This window comes from Colias philodice, chromosome 6 (genome assembly GCF_061535455.1).
Source record: "Colias philodice isolate Cphi_HAF_F1 chromosome 6, ilColPhil1 Martin Lab GWU primary, whole genome shotgun sequence".
In the NCBI taxonomy this organism is placed as follows: domain Eukaryota; kingdom Metazoa; phylum Arthropoda; class Insecta; order Lepidoptera; family Pieridae; genus Colias; species Colias philodice.
In genome coordinates, this window is record NC_143091.1 from 10,224,060 (window position 1) to 10,249,447 (window position 25,388).

General features: G+C 31.2%; 1 protein-coding gene across 5 annotated transcripts in view; it reads right to left on the minus strand.

Annotated features, from left to right (window-relative positions):
* Positions 1–25,388, minus strand: part of exp (expansion) — a 135,014-nt gene that overhangs the window by 32,093 nt on the left and 77,533 nt on the right. For all 5 annotated transcript variants that reach the window (XR_016315788.1, XM_089696799.1, XM_089696801.1 and 2 more), the window contains exon 3: positions 14,431–14,588. Coding sequence is in view for 4 of the 5 variants with exons in the window: in XM_089696799.1 (XP_089552925.1) it covers positions 14,431–14,588 (158 nt within the window). In the remaining variant the exon portion in view is untranslated. The remainder of the gene's footprint in view (positions 1–14,430; positions 14,589–25,388) is intronic.

The window sequence follows — 25,388 nt, forward strand, 5'->3', positions numbered from 1 at the left end:
GCATTTTTCTTTTCTTATAGGTCACCTCTTATACACCTGTATCGGTACCTGAGTAGATTGATCATGTCAATGTTGGGTTGTAAATTTTATTACCACCTATATTATGTTGTCTCTAGATTCATGTTTTGACAAAACTTATTGTTTATTTTTCCAATAGTTTGGATATTTATTTCTTTTTCCTCCCCTACAAATCGATTGGGAATTAGACTAGATTATACCTATTGATAAAGAATTGGCAAATAGTTTCCCCTCTATGTCATGTGTACACTGACATTTTTATCAAGGAAATACCAGCGTTTTTTGGACTCTAGATTAAAATTCTAATTGTAATCTTCATTAGAATTTTGTCAGTTGAGTCATGAATGAATCAGATATGCAATAGGTGTCAGTGAAGGCTGTCAAACTTTGAGGATGTTACTTCCCACGGTGTTTGATTGTTTGTTGAATTGTTATTTATAGATATTGTAATAATTGAGTGTTAAACCATTATATTTTGTGTTAGAACTTTACACTTGAGAACATTGAGAAAAATTTTACTTGAAACGAATTGTCTTTCATTTTTGTTGTATATTTAAGAGATTTAGGTCGTAGTTAAAAAATCTTGATAATTTTTAACATTTAGTATTCACGAACGAAATCAAAAAAACATGCACAAAATTTTAATTATTTCATTAAGATAAACCTATATAGTATTATTAAGTTTAAGTATTGGTGTAGTTAAGATTAACACAATGAAATCAAACTGTGTTATTCAGATAAAAAGGGCACAATAATCCAATGACCTATATTACGAAGAAAAAGGTATTTCTCGTATTCCATAAGCCTTTAGCCCTGATAGAGCGTAAGCAAGGTGCATACACAACAATACCAATTAATCAAGTTTGACCATGGGCATGCGTGACTCCAGCCAAGGCTGTGTCACGTAACGAAATGGTGTCTATAATAAGCAACACTCATAAAATATCGCTCCGTTATCTAACACAATTACATATTATTTCGTTATTAACTCTATCAGTCACGACCTAATGAAATTGTGCTTCGGATTGTGGTATGCAAATTATACAATATACACGTAGACACTTAAGTCATACGATAATATCCCTTATTCCATTTAATTAAAAACGATTACATTGTTAGGATTGTTGAAATAAAGGAATTGTAGCAGTGTTTATTTTGCCTTGACGGATAGATTATATGTCCTAATTAATGCTTGAGATGGTCGATCGTAATCTGAAGCTTCGCGGGGCGCCTTTGTGTATGAAGTGCTAAAGAATTCGTGTTTTATCTTTTATTTATTTTAATTAGGTTTGCGTCATATTTGATATTAAATGTTTTATGTGAGAAGATGCTTAGATATCCACGAGGTGTTACAACACCATTGTTGGTACTTAAAGAAAAATAAATATAGTGTTTCCTGTGATTTTTATTTCAATGACATTATGCTATTTTCTATGATGAATAGTTATACGTATATTGCCACTTAGACATCCAATAAAGAGTTGTCCCGTGTCCGAGCACTTAAAATCGTATTAAACGTATAATTACTACAATATTTCACATGAAAGTGTACGGAAGGATTTCTGAACAAAATGTATGACAAACGAGCTCAATTATGGATAATTTGTGACAGTAAATGCAAGTGTATTATAGACAGTAAATTAAACAACGGAAGCATTCCGGCACGCTAATTGATGATGTTCACGCCTTATTAAATAGTTTATCGTGAGACATTACAGCGAATTTTTTTCTCGTCTGTAAAAAATGTTAAAGTAACTTGGCGGTCGTCTGTATCTAAAACGATCGCCAAGTTTTGAGTTTTGTATAGATATTTAATTACTTTTACCACGCTTATATTACATATTTAAACGACAAATACCTCAATTCTTTAATTCGAATTAAAGAAAAAGATCTTCTTCATGTTAAAACAGTCTCTAAAATTTTTCTTTTCACATTGTCATTAATAAAATGAATATTTATCGACATACATACAAGCAATTACGATATCTTAGTATTATTACATTAATGCGGAAGTTATATCTATAAAGATGTCTTCAAATGGCATGAAGAACTTCTAAGAATCTAGTCTCGCCAATTTTTTGTTATCTAGATGTGATGTTACCCTATATGGATTTTAATGTGTAGTCAGCTGAAATCTTACGGTCAAGTTGATGTTACGTCAAGTCATTATGATTATCTTTTCGCGATTTAAACATTCTTTCGTATTTAATTGCCATGATATTTGAGCTTTGTTCTTTAAACAAGACTGCTAATAATGTTCCGAAAAATCCTGTATTCGTAGATAGTTTAAAAGCCAATAATTGTGAGCTTTTAAAAGTGGCATAAAAACGATTTATTAAAGCATATTTTAAGCAATATAAATCAGTAAAATTCCGTATTTAACGCTATTATTCCATAGCAATTATCGATATCGATAAAAGCGAGAACACTTTCGTTCGCGGAAGCTATTGGGATGAAAGTAAAAGCTTACGGTACCGGCTCTATATGATAAGTTTACGTGAAACCGGAAATTAAACGCTTCCTATAGCAAATAATTGCTGAAACGAACTTGATCTGAACGTTACTTTTTTAACACTTTTACTTGTTTTTTTTTTAATTTCGATACAAACTTTCTCTTTCAGCATTTCAAGAACATTTTGTTTTGATAAAATTCTGTTGCCTTGGTGTCATTTTAATTGCTGTTTGATCTTTCAAGATTGATTTCGAAAATTTACACGCGAAGAATGTAACAATAATAAGACAAAGATAATATTATATTATTATAACGGTAGCTTCTTACGTAGATACCTACTAGGTGTATTATAACTGAAAATCTAAATTAGATTATTCTTTTAATAATTTTATTATGTCATTCATTTTAATCTGACACAGTAATAACATACAATATAGGTACAATACGTTCCTATCTTTATGATTGCATACTGAGTACACTAAGAGTTGAATTAAACACGATTCGTTGATAAAAAATAACGTATTTTGACAGGGTGCTTAGCATAACACTAATTAGCGTAATACAATGTGTTGTAAACATTGTTTTGTCTAAGGTTGTTTGCTCAGTGGCTTAAAGTTCAGGCTGGGTCACCCTTTGTATGTAACTTAATGGATTGCCAAGGTTGGATAGGCTCAGTGCAGTTACGTCTTGCTAATTATTAGAAGGCGCTGTTAATTTAATATTTGTATAGTATGACATCAATTGTATAAATAGGGTATTAAAATAAACCCGGGTCAAACTAATCTTTAACATCGAATAAATATTCAAAAAGTTCACTCTGCATTGAAAATTGAAAGGTTTATATTTTTTTAATAAGTTTTCATGCCAATTTATAGGGCAAGTCCAAGCTATATACTTTTATTATTTCCAATTGAAGTTTTTGTATTTTTCTAAAAGAATTAGTTGATTACAATGACGATCATAAACATATTTCGTAATCCTAAGTTCAGATGTTGTACCGTGTACAGAACCACACACATGCGAATCATTAAACAAGCAAGAGCTTTACAAATACATTATATAACGCAGAGATGTTACTACATATAACAATTGGAAATACCGACATTGATGTGTCGGTCAAATAAAGCAAACAAATTCAATATACAGACGGACGTAGGTCGATCTCTTGGAACAATGGGTAAGTGATGTGATCCGTGAATTCAAAGTTTTGTGCCAAGGAGATCAGCGATTGTGTGTCCTTCTGTTTTAATCAGGTTAAAATAAGGTACATACATTCAGGAACATACACCCGAAAATGCGGAATAACTGTTTTTTGGGACGTATGTTACAAGGAAGTAACAAACTTCAACGTAAGTTTAAAATAAAACAAACTTATAAAACTATTGTAATGTAACCGAACTTTGATAAGTGTATAATTTCGAATTGAATCTGTCCGTTTAAAATGTATCTAAAGGAGTCGGTAATATATGTACAAACATACAGGTAAAACTAATAAAAGCATTGATCTCTACCAGAAATCTAAAAATTTTAATGCAAATTGCAATGTACTAATTAAGTCTAATAATAATCTAGCTGCAAATTTAACAGCACCTGATTCATGTTACGTAAAAAAGACGTACATATTTTTAATTTAAGTTTTCTTTGTTGTAATTAAGTTGTTAATGTCTCGAAAATGTGTTAATTCGATGTGTAATTAAGAATTGTTAAATAACAAGGTGATATACTGTTATGTACATTGTACATATTTCAAATTATAATATTATTGCCTTTATGTCAAAGTTGGTGAACTTTAAAGTTCAATCTTAATACTTTTGCTTCTATAGAATTTATAACAACAGTAGGTACCTGTATTAACACGAATTTTATACATAATTAAATACTCGTAGGTGTATAAGTAACAACTTATGAAAAATGTATTTTTTTTTATTTGTAAGTAAGATCGTGCAATGCGTGAAAAGTTAAGAACCTCATTTCATGTATTTGTTTTCATACATATGAGTGCTTATTAACTTTTCAATTTTTTTTTACATTAAATATCAAAACTTTTCAATCCTTCTATATATCAGATATGTGTTAATATGGCAGTCAGCGACGACTGCAGTAAGTTCGTGATATATCAGTTATGCAAATATATGAATAAAATGCGAGGTAAACGGAAAAATGCAAAGCATTTCATACAGTATTGTATTGTTTGGGTATTTGTCATCAGATTGGAACAATAGCTAGAGTTCGCCGAGAATCGATCTCACTGGCCTTGGCCACACCTACTGAACCATTGATATGTGAAACAGGATATGTTGATCACGACGTATGGTATTTGTTTGTATTTTTGTATTAATATAAATTAATTAATTAATGTTATTTGATATGGAATTAAATTTAAACATTAATAATGAACAAAGTATGTTGAACAGGAAACAATTTATTTTTAAACAATGGTTAACTACGGCATACCAAAAGCTCATTTTGGTATGCCGTAGTCTTTCATAATAACTTACGAATCCTTTTATAGTAGATAATATAAAAATGAATCCCAAAATGTGTTGGTAAGCGCATAACTTGAGAACGGCTGAACCGATTTCGATAATTCTTTTTTTATTATATTCCTTGAAGTACGAGGATGGTTCTTATGTAGAGAAAACGTAAATATGTACCACGGGCGAAGCCGGGGCGGACCGCTAGTAGTAGATAAAATTTATGAGACTTTGATTAACTTTAGTTTCAGAACTAAACATTTATTATATTTTTGATAAAAGGTCAAACCGTTGACACCATTCCAAATATAAGCGATAAACTCAATACTTAACTAAAACCGAGGTATATTACCTACTTATCCCAATATGACCTTTGTAAATAATCTTTGCAAATTAATAGGTATAATTGACCTCAAACCATCTGCCGCCTGCTTGAGCTAAAGGTTACTTGACCAATTTGACGCTTGCAAGTATTTCGAAATTTTTGAATTATGAAATTTTATAATTATGCATATTTATAGTATGGTGCTTTAATAGTTTATGCTTAGAATTTCCTGTACAAAAAGTGAAAACAAACAGTAATGATGCGAACGCGAATAAAAAATAGAGATATTTGTGATCTCCATTTTTTGCAGTTTGTATGCAACATAATTTATGATTGCATAATGTTGTGGATATTTTAAACAATTATTTTCATCTCCTATTTGTGTTTAATTAAAATTCTTTGTAATTAGCGTTTTTAGCCACCCAAAAGTTTATCATATTTAACATTTTGACGATCTATCATGCATGTGTAATATTAGTTGTATGAATTACGCCCCTAGGCGGTTTTGAACCAATCATACTATAAAAATTTACAAGCCTTTAATTGTTTGACGAAATAACTGATAATATTTTAACTGTAGAGTGAATCTTTAATTTTGCTACGTTTTAATGATGATTGCAGTATGTGGTTATCGTTTATATACCTTGTGTTGCAAGTTACTTTTATAGACCTTTAGCTTACAAACGATGCCTTAAATAGATAATTTGAATGGATGATTAGTAATTTGAATTTTGATTAAATACTTAGGTCAATAATTACGGCATTCGAATTTTCAGTTACCTTCTTTATAAATTTATAGTTTATGCTTGCTCTTTGCACTTATGAAAAACACAATTATAATGAATCTTTTGGAGCAATACTCTCTATTATCTGAACAAGGACAGATGTTCGATATAATCGATATTCGAACAATGCTAGCCATGATTTATCTTAATCGATGTGGGCCAACTAATGTGTTCTGGGTCACTCCAAATTAGATCTATGTTGTAATTAAAATATGTTTCTTGTCACGATCTGCATTTAAAAGAATGACAGAATTTGTATGATTGATGGAAATTTTAATGCACCACTGATTTGCAATCAATTCGTATTTAAAATAAAACCTAGTAGTCTTTTAGATATTTTAAGGTCATGATGATTAAAAATTCATAAATCGTGACATTTACAAAGCGTTTTATTGTTGTCTAAAATTAAATCAATGTAAAATAGAATTTGTAACTAAATTTAAATAAAGCTATTATAAAATATATTTGGATCCTTACTATATTATTATTCGTATGTTTTTATCAAACCAGCAATCTAGTTGTGAGTGTAATTTATTCATAAAGCTTCATTTAGTTTTTCATATGATTTTGGCTGTTTGATTATTACTTTTGTGTTTTGTACTTGGCTGTGATATTGACATCATCTACATAAAGTCAATTGTATACAAAATCTAGAAACTAAATTAAATAAATACAGTTTCATTTTATACTAGCTACGTAGCTTTACAAATATTTTTAAAAGTGAATGAATGAATTGTTATGCATAAAAAATCACAAGATTTGTGACACCACAAACATGTGCAAATTATTCACTGTGTTAATTATTTGAAGTCACAAAAACAGAATTTTGATTTGGCTATAATAAAACTAAACTGCTTACTTGTTAACTATAGAGATGTTACATGCATAGTATTCAAATAGGGGAAGCTGCATATTCCTGCTACATAAAATGAATACATTTCACTGAGTGCTTACTTACCAAAACATGGTATCAATAAATATTAGATGGGCATTGAAATCGAAAATGAACTTCATCATTCACCAAGAGAAAGGATAAATTATAGACAATCATACACAAATCGTTTACCGAAAACGGCATAACTGTGGGAAGATTAGAAACTAGCAAAACATACGGCTTTGTACACTTGGCCTGTGATTTTCCCACTTACACTTTCTCTGAGACTTTTCACAAGCATTTTATATGGAGTGCGAATTAGGCTTAATACGGATGATGTAATTTACGTAAGCTCTTTTCATACGTAACTATTGTTACCATAATAACTTCTTATTATGTGTGTTATCGAGGTTGATTTAGATTTGCACTACCTGATTCTTAAAGTCCAAGCGTCTGATGTACATTGCTATATTTATGAATATTAATTTTATGTACGTAAGCATTTAAAAAAACAGCTTTTAAATTCCTAATGTGGTTTTATATAACTAGTATTTTATTATGGGAAAAATAATAAATATTTATTTTGTTAAACATTCCTATACAGTTTGGTATCATAGCTCATATAAAATTCATGATTTCCTGGTCCGAGCGTGAAATGTAGGTACTACGAAATTCTAAACTCAGTTCGTTGTTCACATATAAATCTTAGAATTTGCAACTATTGTCTGAAATATGTGAGAATTCCATGTAGAATTCATCGGTATATTTTTAAATATTAACCTAGGTACCTTAAAAAAAAATAATGTATCAAAAATTCGACATGTTGCATTTTATAACGATGACTATTTTGTTTTATTTGTCTCATTCATTTTATTAACAAACATAGATTGAAATGTTTATCTATACAAATGCACCCTTATATTCCGATGTGAGACACTGTTACAAAATGGTCCAGAACCACAAAGATTGCAATGGCGTGCAAAATTAGAATCGTGTGACAACCCTCTAATGCAGGAACAATCGCGAACACGGAACGCGACCGTGGGCCGAATCAACCCGAGTAATCTGTAATAAAACACGGGAGCAACTTAAACTAGCCCACGTGCGAGCACTCATCAGATAAAACCATATTTGCATATATTGACAGTCTAAATCTTTTATAAGAATAACTCAACGCTCAAAATTGATCACTGCACGGTAGCACTAAGGCATTTCAGCGCTAAAATACAGCAATAGTTAGCGCGACCAGTGTTAGTGTCACGAAAGCGTCGCATGCGCAAATTGCGTTAGATCTTAATTGAATTCTTACGAGTTGTTAGAATTTTTTATATAAATTAGATGAAGCACGCGAGGTGTTCAGTGATTAATCTGGTGTAGAGTCTTCATTGGTATTGCGTGGTAATAAAACAGTTTGTAGCTAAATGAGCCGCTTGGGCTATAAAGATCGAAAGCGGGAAAGTTTGTTTATTGTATTTATTTTCTAATTAAATTTAATTGTGAGAAATAAAGGCTAAATATGTCGTAAGGTATATTTTATAGAATATTTTTTTGAGTAAAACATACATAGAAGCCTATGGTAGATCTCTATTCAATATTTATTTTTAAGCTATTGCATAGCTTCTATCGCGGGCCTAATTAGCGCGGGGACCGAATCGAGAAATTCCGTAACGAAAAAACCACACGCTCCCCACTCCGACGGGCTCGGAGGTGTGGCTTGAAGGCATGCTATGCAATAGCTTTACCGCGGCTGTCTCACACGTCTTTTTTAATTTTTATGTAACATCTAGATTTACGGTATTAGATGTTTTTTTCCGAATGCAACGAAATAAATATTTTCAACTGTAAACCTATTGCAACTTTTACTAAATCACCTACATTAGATACATATTACGACAAAACGCAATTATACCTAATTCATATCATTTAATAACAAAGGGTTTCATAATATCTGAGACAAATTTATTGACACTGACCAATAAGATCGCTTGCAAAAGCCTACCTCAATGTCGCCCTACTTTCCAATTGTAACCAAAGATAAGTGGACAATAACAAATAATTATGTCGAACACATGCAACCGATATAAATACTTAATCGCACATAATAAAGTTCAAAGTTGAATGTAATTATCGTATTACAAATCCTGCGTAATCGATCCTTTTAAAATATGTAACTTGATTTACTCAATGCGATATATTTCTTGTTAGTCAATTGTAAAACTTAATTCTAAAGATATAAAGTTAGATATCGCTAAACAATATGGATATGTATTGAAAGGTTGAAAGTATATTATGTATTGTATAGAGATACAGTGGGTGCTAAATCTAGATTGATTAGCTTACAGTATTGGAGCAAATTGGTAATTGTATTGTAGCGCTTTTGCAAAATCTGCTAAGTTTCATAAGAGCAACCTCATTTATAGGACGGAAAAAGGCTTTAGCAGATAATATGTAAATTTTTCAATTTATTTACTTTCAAAAATATTTGAAATTCTATTCATTCAGTCATTAGCGTTTGTATTCAATTTTTCTTATTTATTTATTTAGATTGGCTAAATTACAAAAGCATTTGCAACTTGTAATACATACATATTATGTAATAAATTAATGTAATTGTGTTCGTACGATTAGTATTAGTTAAGCGTACTTTATTTGAATTTTTATTAACTGATTAGTCTAACAATGTCCTGATACAAATATAAAAAACTCCATTTACTTTTATCTTTGTATTTGTAAATATAAGGAAAGATACCTACCTACCGATACTTTTACTTGCAAATTTTAGGACAAATATCTAGAGCACAATATGCTTCATAAACTACAGTCTACATATTGCAAAGCTTTGCATTCCACAAGCCTATATTTAAATCACAGTCTTACGTGTAACCTTGAAGGATACATTCATTCAATTCTTTTATGACAATCGACCAATCACATACAAATTGCTAGCTACTGCGCTACGTTTAGCAAAAAGCAAGGCCTCAAGCCATTGTACGACATACTGGCACACTATGTTTCCTACAATCCAACAAAGCTCTGAGATATCGATAAGAAGACAATAAACAATAACATTCAAGTTATTGCAACAGCTAGTGGCCGTGGATGAGGTTTTACAGTGTGCGATGTCGTATCGGAAGCCTTAAAGGAAGAGCTAAGAGCGGAATAAAATAAAACTAACGGTCTGTGTGATAACCTGCGACTAATTCGACTTCCAGAAATGATATCACCTTATAAAAATGTAAAATTATGTTAAAAAAACTACATTTCATGTGTTCAATTTTAAATACATTGCATATTGGTGTAATAAGACGTATGATCAAAAATTTCGAAAGGGAAATTCCAGTTTAATTTTCTATATTCAATCTTAATAAGTAGCGGATTATATCTGCATTAAAAATAACATAAGACACTATTAACAACCGTCTTTTAAAAAAGTCCTAAATAATTTTACACAACACGATATCGTTACGTCATCATACTGTGTCAAACACGACGCGTGCCAGATTCAAATGACGCGTGGGTTTGATAAGGCTTTATCGAAGGGGCTGGTGTGCAAATTGGATCAATTGTACCAGTCGGGCTTGCTTAGGCAATTTGTATTGTCTTCTAATGGTGTACGTTTTGTGTTGTTTATTTATGTCATATATTTGTATGCAATGAGCTTAGACAGGACTGTAAAAGATTGTTTAGCGATTTTTCTTTTGTGAAGCAGTTAGGTATAAAAGTGCGCAATATAAAAACACTTATTATTTAGCCCGGTAGTTTATCCTACGACCTTCCTACGACATAACTGGTTAAAAGTATCATTCAATCAACATGTAGGTAGGTACCTATGCAAAAACTTAACATTTGAGTCAGCTATTCTCAATAATATCATTGTATGCCAACCCCTTTCACTAATCTGGTTATCCCATTCACATGCAATAATGAACGAATTCTCACCAAAGTATACTTCTTTGTATTGTCTAGGATTATAGATTAATTAGTGCCAAGTACACGTCATAATAATAAATGAAACCACAAAAATCGTATACATACTGCCCTTTTATAAATAAAACATTTGAACCTTAGTTGTTACAAAGTAAACTCACAGTCTATTTATAGAATCTCTACATTTAAATACAATAAATAACAAGCATAATATCATTTATGTTAACCATTAGCCATTTATCAAACGAACAGCGTCAGTGGGCACTTCCTATTAAAAGTTCCAAAGGCTAGCTCAGGTTTCCTATCGGACGAAACCAGTCCTTTTAATTCCAATTATTAGCGGGAATGTTCGATCTTTATTGTGCCGGGGATACACAGATCGTAGCTAATTAGAGGGTGTAAGGCGGTTTCATTAAAATAGTGAAATTCGTGTGTGTGCATCTGATATCAGCTGCGACATTTCCTTGTTCTCTGTTCTGGGTGTAGGCTTTGTGAGACGTATCATGTATGAATTTTTGTTTGGGTAAATAGAAATAAATTTTACTTTCTCTATCCTTTTCCAACAACCGTCTGCTAATTGGCAAAGGTAAAGTTAAGCAGAAGTAGTAGAAGTAGTTTCAACTGCATGATTTTGTATGTTTTCATCTTAAATTTTATTATACAAAATATTATTTATCATAAGAATTCCCATTTCCTGGTTAAATAATAAATACAATATAATTATGCTAACACTACTACTTATTAATGAAAATATAAGATCACACACACGTCGTCACGAGTACAGTTGACAAAATCAAGCCCCACCGGTCTAAAACCTTTAAACCAATACCTATAAATTAAATTCCGTTCAAGTCTCAACACAAATTAAAACAAAAGCGCATCGCCCAGTTTTCTGCTGTGAAATAAGCAATAAAAGCGAACAATCGCACGCGCGATCTGTCCCAGCTTCCGTGTCATTAGGTACTCGGGTTGTCGCGATGTCATCGCTCTGCCGTACGAGCTCAATGGAAATCCTAATATTTTTTATTCGTAGGATTTACGAGTGCAATGCTAGTTCTATTTAGTTTAGTTGAGATATTGCGGATTGTGCTTTATTTCACGAGTAAAATACTGCGAGAAGTTCGGTTAAAAACGAGTACAAAAGGCTTGGAAGAAATATGTACTAAGTTGATTTACAAAATGAAATTTTTCTGTTAATGTACATAGTTTAAGCTGAGCAGAAATATAAAAAGCATAAGCATTTTTACATAGGCGGTATGCAAGTTTTTTTATTTCGAGTGGATATTTTGATAAAGCGTATGCAAGTTATATTTAGATCACTATTTGATACAGCAATTAGCTGAGAAAGTCGATCAGCAGGCCGTCAAATTTAACCGTTTTGACATGCAAATTCTTTACGCAACTTCTCGTTAAGCAAGCGTCTATAATCAAATCAGTTACGGAGGCATTTGCACGCATTGTTGCTACATGTAACGCCCGACTTTCATCGTAAATCTGATAAGAGCCCTTAACTGGAGCATTAGGGTGGCCTTGTGCACCAAAATACTTAAGGTTTCTACACACGTTTCTACATACTATGACCATTACAGTAAGGTGCCAGGTAAAAAAAATCTTTGTATTGAATAGTACGAAACTATACCCCTAGAATATCGTTTCGCCACTGATCAGCACCGTCACGTAGCATGCACGTAGCTTCAACAATTGACCATACATACGGCTTTGACACGTTATTTATACGCTCTATCGTGTTGCTTTCCGATCGTGACACGTTCCCATTACGGTCATAGTATGATACGTTGCAGTGGGTAGAGTCCATTAGGTATATGGGTTACTAAAGACATACAAACTTTTATAACGCGACATGTAAGAATTTGTGTAGGTGTCATAAAGGTACATAACCCAGCTTTTTGTAAGTCTTGCGTTGCAGTAGATTAAGATCGCTCGCTGTTATGGTTTTATTTAATGTGCTATTATGCCAATTTGAAAAGCTGTTTTAAGTTTGTTAAAAAGATCTTTTGACAATGCTGTTAGGGCATTGTTTAGCAAATCAATATTACGTTGAAATGGAAGCTTGTTCTCGTAATAAGAAGTTATCTATAGAACTACTACATAAAATGCGTAATCCTATCCAACAGTGAAGTAAAGTTATACAAGACACCAATAAAAAATATAGGCTCACTCGTAATTTGCATTGCGCAAAAACAATTATCCCAAGTATTGTGAAATAACTTCGAACACGTAATTAACAAGAAGATAATTGATATGATGTTAATATTAATGAACAATTTGTTATCTTGTTAAGTGATTACTAAGAATTTAAATTCTTTCGAAACTGACAACCGTTTTAACAATACATTATAGTAGAGCCATTTTAATAGGCGACATTTGACAGTTCAACAAAATTCAACAACGTAACCTAGTAACGACGACATAGAATAACATGATATTTCGTTTTGTTAGAACTGCACATTTGCTTAACTTTTTTTCAATTACGATTACATATTTATAACAATAATGACCGATACAAGTAATTTTAGGATTTGATTTTACTGATAAACCATTCTAAACATAATAAACACTTTCTGATTTAAAGATCAGACGTCGCTACAATTTTGTGTCAATAAACGTTTTTTCTTTTTAAATACCAGAGACGTTACTCTAAAAATCGAAAACTGACATCTAGAATCGAATGCATTGATTACTTGGGAATAAAAATCATCATTAATTATTGACATGTGTTTCAAGTTCGATTGACAAATGTTTCAAGTCCGTATCGATTAATTCACTTTAATCGATGTTTTTAAGCAGGTTACCACCCTATGAAGATAAAATTGATAGACGTCAAATGTTGCCTATTAAATTGGCTCAACAATAGGTACTATTAATTGCTGGATAGCAGCCGTTGACAGGCGGTGTCAAAGAAATTAAGAAATACGTACGAATATAATTTAAGGCGTATAACATAATAATTATAAGAATGAACCAGTTAATAAAACCCAACTGTGAATTGTATTGAAATGTTCCAAGATGAAAAATGGTACATTTTATGACTGACAGTCTTATTTAGTGCGCAATTCGAAAATCTTTATCCGGAGCTATAAATATGAATACAAAATTATCTCTCGTTTTAAACTAATTTAGTACATGGTTAAAGGGGAATGTAGGCCAGCCACGTGCGTATCTAGATACAGCCAAGCCTAGATCTAGACTGAAGCGGGCATTTTGCAATGCGAATTAATCATAGTAATTGAGGTCTGAAATGTTAAAATCGTTTCTGTTTGTGACTTTTGTCGGAGTGTTGAGTTTTGTTGTAATAATTTAGACGCGATAATAGTTCAATTGTTATAATATTAAATGTGTATTGACTAGACTAGATATTGGTGTTCAATATTTAAACATATGTAGATTGAAATGTAAGATTTCAACTGTACAATATGGCAGAACTAGGATCAACAAAATCTGTTGTTAATTTAGTGTTCATCATCATTATTTCATTCAGATAAAATTAAATTTATGTTTGGCTTATAGTTTAGTGTATGGCTTATATTTAAGTATTATAAACAAAAGTATCTAACCTCATGCCATCAAACCCGTCGTCCGATCCGTTGATAGTGAGTACAGGCGCGCGCGCATACGCTTTCGCCACTCGCCGGTTCTTCTCGAAAACTATGACTTTGGCCCATATCTCGTCGTCTATTTGTGTCCATTTGTCCAATACTTCTTGTATGTGTTCCTGTTGACAAAGGAATAACTTATTAGATTTTACATTAATTGAAAAAAAAAGAGCGTGTTTGCTGAGCACACGTGTCAGATCTGAAACCTCTTTGGCAAGATTCAAAGATACCAAAATTTTACTCTCACCGCGCTTATAGAAGTCACTCTTCAAAAGGATACTTTCCAATGAAATGGATTGGAAAATGTAAACTACTTGTACTTTATTCATTATCCCGCCTATAAATCAATTAATTTCATAAATAACTGTTAAACATTCGAATTAATTCATATTGAATCATGAATAGCATTTGCGTCTAATAATGTCTTGTTATTAGTATGCAATATCCAAGTATTTCAGTGCCAGCAAGCTATTAACTCGAATAATATGTATTACACATTTGCCCACCAATTTTGTATTTAAACATGCATTACAAAATTAAGTATGCGTGAACAAAATAGTGTTAAGGATTACAAAAATATGACCTTGCGCTAAAACAAAGCGTTTTTTATAAAAGTTAGATATTAATCCCAGTGTGGAAACGATGTCGTAATCGGATGACATCGGACCTGCGCCCGCGCAACGCGTTTCGCTCTAGTAATTTTTCTGCTCTTGGTCATATCCATAGATATTTTTAAGACGTTTGTTACCTATATCATTAGGTACTTAATTTTTGTAATATTTGATATTATTAATTACGATTTTAATGAACATAGACATATTATTTAGTTTTCACGTTTGAAAGCCATTTTTCTCGAAGAAATTCATGTGGTTCACAAATCACAATAGTATCTACGCTTATAAATTGATTTCTAGTAATGTATAGTTTTATTAATTATTAATTACAATCATAAAAAAAAAATTACATTTTATTTTTACTATAAATAAAACAACGGTTCTCTCGTTCAGCTCTACGGTAATAAGGTTATAGTGGGTCTATAAATACGTTTCCTCGGTTCGCTAAACTGACGGCAAATTAACTTTCAATTTTACTTCGCCTCGAGCTTTGAGTAAAAGTAAAATCTTGATTACGGTTTTTATGATACAAACGAAATGGATTCCGCGGTGAATTATGAGTTAATACTGGTTTGTAATATTTCTGCGTTAGATGTAAATAAAAATAAAAGAAACTTGGAAATGAGAATAAGAAAGATTTTCTCACGGCTTACTTACTAGGGGAAAAAACTGTTTAAAACAGGTCCTAGCGGCAAACTTAAAATATGGAAGATATATTTTTTCATGAACAGACTAAAATTACATTCAATTCCCTCAAAGGATTTCTTCGAAGTTTCAATTTATAAGGATTTTATATAAGACCCTATTTTTTAAATATAACATAGAGGAGGATAAAATCCGTATGGATGAACACGAGTCGTAACGTGTGAGGTCTGAACACAATAAATCGTAGAAAAGAAATTGACATTAATAATACCATTTCGCTAGCGTAACAAATCATCAAACACCGCTTTCGCATGAATCGACCTCATTATGGCCCGGTATTATTTGACAACGGTCTCTGATAAATATTTTTGCTAATGTGCGATTCACTCGCTATCTATAATCTAGCACATTGATACAGCGTGAATGCTGCTCGTTAGTGTCAAATGTTTTGTACTTCGCATTGGACAGTCAGTCATGCTTGATCATTGAACTGATTTATGCGACGGAGGAATATTGTTGTTCTATATGGTAGGCTTTTCATGCGACGTAATGATGCCCACTGTATTGGCTTGTCAGGAGTTTACATCGAGTAATCAATGTGCACGTCTTTATTTTGTACGGTTGAAGTATTGCTCGGTCATCAATAACTTGGATATTTTGCAATTTTTATGAGCTTATAAAGAGATCAACGAGATGTACACAAAGGATAGACTTATTGATCGCTGGGCTGTTTAAGTCGCGACCTCCTACTTGGGACGAATGTTTTTATATTTTTTCATTGGGCTACAATATCGCTGTATTGTATTCTTTATGTAAAGTTATATTAATCTTATTGTGGAACCGCAAGCTATGCAGTCGATTGAGAACAAAATACATAATCCTATATTCGATATTTATTATTCTGACAAACAATATGATACAAACAAAATAAAATTCATGGTTTAAAGATAAGCTTCAAATAACTTAGAACGGCGAAATCAACAGAATTTACATACTAGATAGTAGTACACCTACTTACTTTAATTTTATGACAGAAGGAAAATATAAAATACTAGCTTTCCACCCGCAGCTTCGCCCACGCAGTCAAAGAAAAACCCGCATAGTTCCCGTTCCCGTGGGATTTCCGGGATAAAACCTATCCTATTTCCCGGGGTAAAAAGTAGCCTATGTCCTTTCTCGGGTATCAAAATATCACTATACCAAATTTCATGAAAATTGGTTCAGTAGTTAAGGCGTGATTGAGTAACAGACAGACAGACAGAGTTACTTTCGCATTTATAATATTAGTATAGATTTATAAAGCGTAGTAGGAAAATATTTGTTCAATTCTGATTTCTAGCACTCAATAAAAATTGATTCTATCACTTTTATTACTACATAAATGACTACAATGCGATACCAATTTGTTACTTTAACTACGAAATTGTCGTAAAAGCATAAAATCAAATTATATTACTTTCATTGTGGTTTGTAAAGGCAACTTTCACAAGATTGTGTTATAAGATATAATATATAACGGTGATAAAAAGATTCAAGATACTGAGATAGAAATATCGGTGACTTCTAGGGTACAATATTTAAATTAACATTTATAACAGAGAAAGTGTAAAATATATTAAGTTTATTTAACGACATAAAAGATGGATGCTTTAACTATTTACATAATAATCTATACTAATATTATAAAGCTGAAGAGTTTGTTTGTTTGTTTGAATGCGCTAATATCAGGAACAACTGGTCCGATTTGAAAAATTCTTTCGGTGTTAGATAGCCCATTCATCGAGGAAGGCTATACGCTATATTATATCATCACGCTAAGACCAACAGGAGCGGAGCCACACGAGTGAAACCGCGGAGCGTAAAACTGCATTGCTATTTTTGCTCTTTGCAACATTATTTATAGGTATAGCACATCTATAACTGGGTTAATTACAAGCAACAAAGCTCAGTTCACATTACTCGTAGGTACGATATAAATGCATAAAATGTTATACATAATCATAAAAAACTTTTCCTTGCACTCCGGTAAAGTGCATTATAAAAACAGAAACGCCTGATCAAGGCTGACCACTTCGATAAGGCCTATCTGATTTATTCTTGAGCTACATTTAAATAACCATTTTACGCAACTTATCATATTTAGAACTTACTTAAATTTACTTATTTACGCAAATGTTACATACAGAATGTTACATATAGATGTGGTTAGAATATACGCGGATAGATGGCGGTAGTGGTCTTAGATTACAGTTTATCATATGTAGGCATTGTTAATTAATTTAAAAAAATCAGTCTTAATTTATTTATAAAATACTCTAAACTCAAACTAGTTCTATAATTTAATACTAAGGAAGTGGACGCTTCGCCTTTTTACACAAACATTATAAAAAATATGACGCAAATCAATCTCTTGATGACTCTTATCTATACCATATTTAATTACCTATATATATCATAACGATTAACTAAACACTGTAATAAATCATTTAATTACACCTGTTTTCTTCTACTATTAGCGTGATTAAAAGCTGTATTACTGTCGAAATAACCCCAATTATACCTTCAAAGTCATGATTTGGTCAACAACCGGATAATATACAAAACGGTGCATTCCAATTTGATTGTAACAAAAAAAAACTAATGTCCTCAAACCTGCCTTAAGAAACTTTTCGTTTTTGGGAGGATCTCAGCAAAGGTCTTTATTGCATTTTGCGACACATTATAAACAATAAATTATTTAGGGTGCAGTTGTAGCGACATTTTAATTAAAAGCTTTTTTGAACTTTCAATTCGATAGGTAGTGAATACAATTTTAGCATGTGATAAATCAGTCTCCATACAGAGGAAGACGACAGACGACTTGTATTATAAAAAGTTATTCATAACATAAAACAGTAAAATTAGGTTTTATTTAGTCTGAATGACATTTATGAATAAAAGGTTGCAATTCATTATCTGTATATATGTTTTTTTTTTATTTTAATTTTCATTATATTGTTGATTGAAACATGTTATTTTTTTATCATAAAATCAAATCGATCCATTATATAATCAATCACAAGATTACACAATTATTAGTGTGTAATAGTACAAAAATAGTTTTTACACATAAGCCGGATATGTGACATTAAAAGGTAATTAAAAATGTATGAATTTGATCCTTATAAGGCAAGGACGTTACAGGTAATGTACGTAATTACAGACATTGCATTACTCAACAGCGTTGCGTAAAAAGCGCATAGCATAGATATTTTATTTAATATGGGAATTAACATTTCAAGCTTTTTAAACGTACTTTATGTAAGTATTGTGAATGATAATTTAAAAATTACCATTCACAACTTCGACTTTTGAGAATCCTATAAAAACTCTATTTGGCATACAAATGCAATAAAGAGTATAGACACTATTCGGTATTCCAATAGGTAAATAATATCTTCGCGGAAATAAGTCAAAATCATAGTTTATTTGATACAACAAGAATGTTATAAATGTTGTAAATTAGTTACCTACAATATATTTTTATTCGTTGCTATTTTTCTATTTACAAGAATAAGTTTAATGATTATAAAAAAAAAATAAAAACGCCTCACCTTCGCCTTTTTCTGTATGAATCGCCGTTTTTAATTTTACACATCAATAAAACATTGTTAAACCAATTATTTATTTATAACTATGGTTAATAATTAATTAATGTTCAATTGATCAAAACCATTACATAGATAATAAAACAATATCAATTAAATTTATAACAAAATCGCAATTTGAATGAAATGAATTCGCGCCATATTTGTGAAAAGCACAGATAACAATAAATGTCAAATAGAACAATGGCGGCGTATTTTTTTTTTATAATTGCGTTCATTAATTATTTAAGTTAATGTTTCTGAAATATTTTTATTATTATGAATTGTTTAAAAAAATGTATGTGAATATAAATTTAAAATGTTCAATTTCAATTTTTCATATTCTGAAAGTCAATGAATACTTAGACATTCATGCACAGGTGTATTAAGCGATTCCGCATTCTTTTAAACGCTAGAACATGGACAAAGAAATATAGCACTTTTGAATAGCACAATAGAGTTCAATATTATAATACTTTTATTACTTCAATGCTGCTCCACTTATTCAAACAGCTGGTATCGGCCTTGTGGTCAAGTTTCCGTAGGTAATATTCTTCTGATAGAACCTGTATTAACGACATTATGGACTGAATAAATATTTAATTTTAATAACAACTTCTTTATAAGTCTATGGCTAAAAACAAAAAGTTAAACAAGTTTGGGATGTTATTGTTTCAAAAATATTTGGTGTAGATTTTTTACTAAGAGAATGAGACTTGCCAAACAACAGAAATTATTTCTTAAGTCAGTTTAAAACCACTCGAGTATAATATTGTTGCTACATTTAAAGGTTATAAGGTCGATACCTGAAATAAGATTATATTATTTAAAATATGAAAGGTTATTTTTTTTTTCAAAAGGAGATACGTAACAAAATTAGACAGCATAAATTAATTAATAAAATTGACGCATAGTTAAAAATGCTTTAAAAGCGCCAAGACTGTCATTAGGATTTCAAATTTAGAACATTAGTTTTGTTTCTTTTTTATTATATTTGGCCAGCTTGGAACAGGTCGAGAACGTCATTTGAATTTAGAAGAAAATTTGTTTATTAAGTCTCATGTTCCTATTTGTTATTATGTCGAAGTTTTGTCAAAGGTTATAGAGCCATTGTAGGTAACAAAATTGTATGGCATTACCGCGACATTAGTTCAGATCATTCTCACGATGAATTTTCAAGCTATTATTAGTTTAATTCAATTTGTACCTCTATTGGTGCGATATTACAAAAGATAAAATGGAAGATAAACAAGAAGACCCCTGAAATAGAAAAAAATTTAAAAAAAGGAACAGTGCTAAAACAACACATAGGTAAGTGTATAGTTTGATCACATAACATTATCTATTATCTAATAAATGAATTTTAAATATGTAAATTAAAACTAATAATCAAATTTACATTTACATCTACAACAATTTCAGATTCTTCATATATTATGTATTTATAAGAAAATTTAGTTTGAAAATTTGAATTGTTTCAAATGTAAAAAAAAATCTACGAGTTTTTTGTTACTTTAACATTAAGTCAAATATTTGTATAAAGTATTATACAATTGTAACTGTAAGATGAGATGTATGAATCCGTTCACTTCGTCGACTTCGCGATAGAAAGGTCAGCGAGGGATGACCAAGGTTGCTCCACTTGTGATAGTCATAGGCGCGTGTCTATATTATTGTAATCGTGTTGCGAATGTATTCCTTATGGCTTTATTTCGATTGAGATATTTTTTTTAATAACTAGATGCATTATTGCTGGTACATTTTCAGTTGTAGAAGTGAGATAGGTTATTGTTCAATTACAGTCCTAGGTTTTTATACAAATTAGTTCATTATTCATTTAGTATCTTCGTTGACAGTAGGTATTTTCAACTGCTTTTTTAATAATTTTCGACAAATGCGTAGCTATATTTTAAAATAAATAGTTCCTGTCTCTAATTTCTGACATTGATCAAATTATTCATTTCACATATTTAGCACTGTAATTTACTAGCTAGTACTCCGTATTTGAATTCCGTACAACAAGACTAGATAAACAAAGCACTAAGCTTCACGTTGTTAATTAGAGATTGAAAGTTCAGTTCTCTAATTACAAACCATTAACACCACATAATTATCTCTCGTCTAATTATCTACACCATTTGTGCCGACAAACAGTGAGACGTTTTGTACGTGAACCAATACCTAATACAAGATTTCTTTATGCCATTGATAAGCGTTTTCGAACATTATTTTTTATGCATAAAGGTCGAATTTACTTTGCTGTTTGGGGTATTCTTCAAACTTCAAACGTTGTCGCGTGTTCTATGATGAATAGATGCATTCAGGATTGAGGAATATAACGGCCAGTCAACGTTTTTAGATTTTATTTTATTAAGACAAAGTGCATCCACTTTATGGAGTAATCATTGCAATTATTGCAGCTCTCGAATATACAGGGAATTGAAATTTTAGTAACAGACTTTGTGACGCGTAGTTATCGAGATATCTCATGATGCAGTGCCAGGAGCCAAAAATTGCAAATAACGTTACATATTTTTCTTCGTGTCGTAATACACTATTTTTTTTTAATGCTATAGGATAGCAAACGAGCAGACGCGTCGCCTGGTGTTAAGCGATACACGCCGCCCATAAGCACCCACTTCACTGGGAAGTGGATGTGTTGCTGTCCTCAGGAAAGGAGAAGGGTATAAAAGAGAGGGAAATCTTAGGGTTAATTTGGAGAAGCCTTAGCTAGCAGCCGGTTTTTTAGATATTTATAGGTGCTCTTTTTAAAGGTCTCCATGTTATAAGAATTGGGGAATACTGTAGGTGGTAGGTCGTTCCAGAGTTTTACAGTTCGCGGGAGAAAGTTTCGCGTAAAACGCACTGTGGAACTCCGCCAGCAGTCGAGGTGGTGAGGGTGGAACTTATTTTTCTGGCGGGAAGTGCGATAGCGTTTGCATTGATATTTCTCGATCTTCTCGTTACTTCATAGTCCACTAGATTTATTTATATCTGTCATAATTATTTAACATTGAGAACAAAAACGCGAGCGTTCTCTACAAAAAGATTAAAATATATCTACATGAAGAGCGTGCGCAACTTTCTGATCATGTAGACATTTATCATCACGTAACATCGTGTTACAAGTGTCGTATTAGTGATGATATAACCAAAGATAATATAGCACTAGATATGACAGAGATCAGTAGATCAGTGACATACAAAAATATGGAACGGTTTGCGTGAAAATCGACGCGCACGCACAAACAGAAAGTCATAGATTATATAAGTGACTCTTATTTTGGTCCAATTTTCTAATAAATGCGTCAGAATGTGGAAGTGAATATGCATTTTCAATTTACTTTTACGGCTTGTATGTGAATGTTATTGAAAGCAAATAGAATTTTACTAAAATATATTGATCAGTCAGGAAAAAATTTATCAGTTAGGTATTACATGAGAAATATGTATGCCACTATCGGAAAATTGGTTGGGTATTTTCTAAAATTTCCTCAGTTGCCTCTTATTGCAACATATTTTTAGACAGACTTAATACGATTAAAGTGCCTTACGTCTTGAATTTAATGAATTTACAACAAAAAGATGCAAGAATCGCACAATACTCTGACGCAGCATCAGGTCAATGGAATACCAACCTTGATGCGATGTAGAAAGGTCTATTATAGTTTGGCAAAAGTATCAATAAGGACAAGACAGGTGCGCAAAATAGAAAGTTGTTCTCTTCCTGCTCACCAGTTTACCTCGTAGTTTAATGTTTTATAAACTTATATAAATACGTATATAATATATATTATTAATTAATTGTTAATCCATACGTGACTTCTAAAAAAACAGTGGCATGAAACTATGAAAATTGCGCACACGCAAAGCTAGAAATAAATAAGGAATATAATATAAAGCAATAGATATGTAACATAAAATATGAGCTATATATTTCAATCAAATAATTTATTTATCTCTTTATATATAAAAATGAATCGCAAAATGTGTTGGTAAGCGCATAACTCGAGAACGGCTGAACCGATTTCGATAATTCTTTTTTTATTATATTCCTTGAAGTACGAGGATGGTTTTTATGTAGAGAAAACGTAAGTACCACGGGCGAAGCCGGGGCGGACCGCTAGTTAATTATAAATTAATGGTATTAATAAATAATAATATGCACCAAAACAAATGTGCATATAAATACAATAAGAAATCAATCCATAAAAAAATATCAAGGTTAATGCAAGTTGCTATGCAATAACAATCAATGCAGTTTTATATTGGCGCCAGGATATTATTCTTGAGACGTTAATAAGCTTTTCTTATTAATTAATTATTCAATAACATTTACATAAGAATATAAATTGAATTAAAATAATATAAGGTAGGTAATATTATTTTTAAAACTCTAAAGCCATTTCAATTTGTTTTAAAATTTAAATTATATATTTAGGAACTTACATATTTAGGTATCCTATATTGGTATTTATGTACTTTAATAATTAAATTCAGGAAATAAAATTATTAAACTTATTGTGGCCCCAGACGAAAGGAAGAGTTGAAAATTCAGATAAACGACTTTCACTCACAACACGCTAAAAAGTGAAACTGGTATGAGCCAAGCGCCAAATTGGGACTAAATGGAGAAATGTTGTTTTTTTAAACAATTTTTCTTTTTTTTACTAGTTCCTGTCTGGACTTGATTTGTTATTTCCGCGACTCGTATAAAATACACAAAATACAATGTTAGGAAGAAAATGGTTCAATAAATAGTAGCTTTTATTGAACTATTTTCAAAGTTCGGTTTAGTTTGTTAGTTTAGGTTGTAGTTAAACACAAACAAGATGAAGAATCTATACACAACTCAGCTAACAAATAATAAAATTATTCAACACTCAATATAACAAAGCATAATGGCATGGAATATATACTATAATGGTTAACTCAAATTAACTTCACTTAAATAGAGCGAAATCTGAAAGGTGACTCGCAGTTGGTAGACGGGTAAATTTTTATTTGAAGGTCATTTTACATTGAAGGGATAAAGGACATCAGTTAATGTCCAAAGACGTTATAGGTATATTTAAGTGTAATAAATTGCTTGGGGTGTGAAAATACTATTTATATGTGTCATTTCGACAAATGGGTACGAATTCTACAACTGTGGATATAATTTTATATAAGAAATGTTGATTTTCAATATTGAAGTGGTTTAAAGTTACCTACCTCAAAAACATTTTTGTTAGCATTGAAATATTTTTTGAAAATACGCAATAAAATATAATTTATTAGCTTTATTATTGAGAGATAATTTTTAAACACTTTTACCTACGTTATCAACTTGAATAAAAAATTTCGCATACTTGATAAATGACCATGGCCACTTTCAAAATCACTTCAAATTCCTTACCAATTTCCTAATTTGTAGGTTTTAATATAGGTACCTTATATACATGAAACCTCGATTGAAATCTAATAACGCCTGTTATTAGATTATTGGTTTCAAATATGTACCTACTCGTTAAATTATTACGAAGAAACGTGTTCGATTAACAATATTTTTGAATACCTAATTTAGTATGTTATAAAGTGGAATTTAATGTTGTATCGACAATAATATTAGGTACAATACAAAAATTTAATTATGAACAACCTTGAATATAACTCGTTCGATACTTATAAAATTTATTATTTTTGTAATAAGTTTAAATTAATAAAACCATTATTCCTATTTTTATAGCGTTGTTTTTTTATTTAAAATTTTGGAGAATTAACATTAATTTTCTTAACGTTTCAACAGTCTGAATACAAAATCAAAGTCGTTGAAAAAACACAACAAAGACATCGCGTATGCCGTATACTCGTATAAATGTTCTACAAAAACACAGTAAATATTTGCAAAACTATGAATACCATGACAGTTCGATTAACAATAACCTACGGGTATAATATACCAATGAAGTCCTTCAATGTCATACTTAATACAGCGAATTCCAACGTGCTACAACGAAACAGCATTTAATTTCTTTATGATGACTCTTGGATA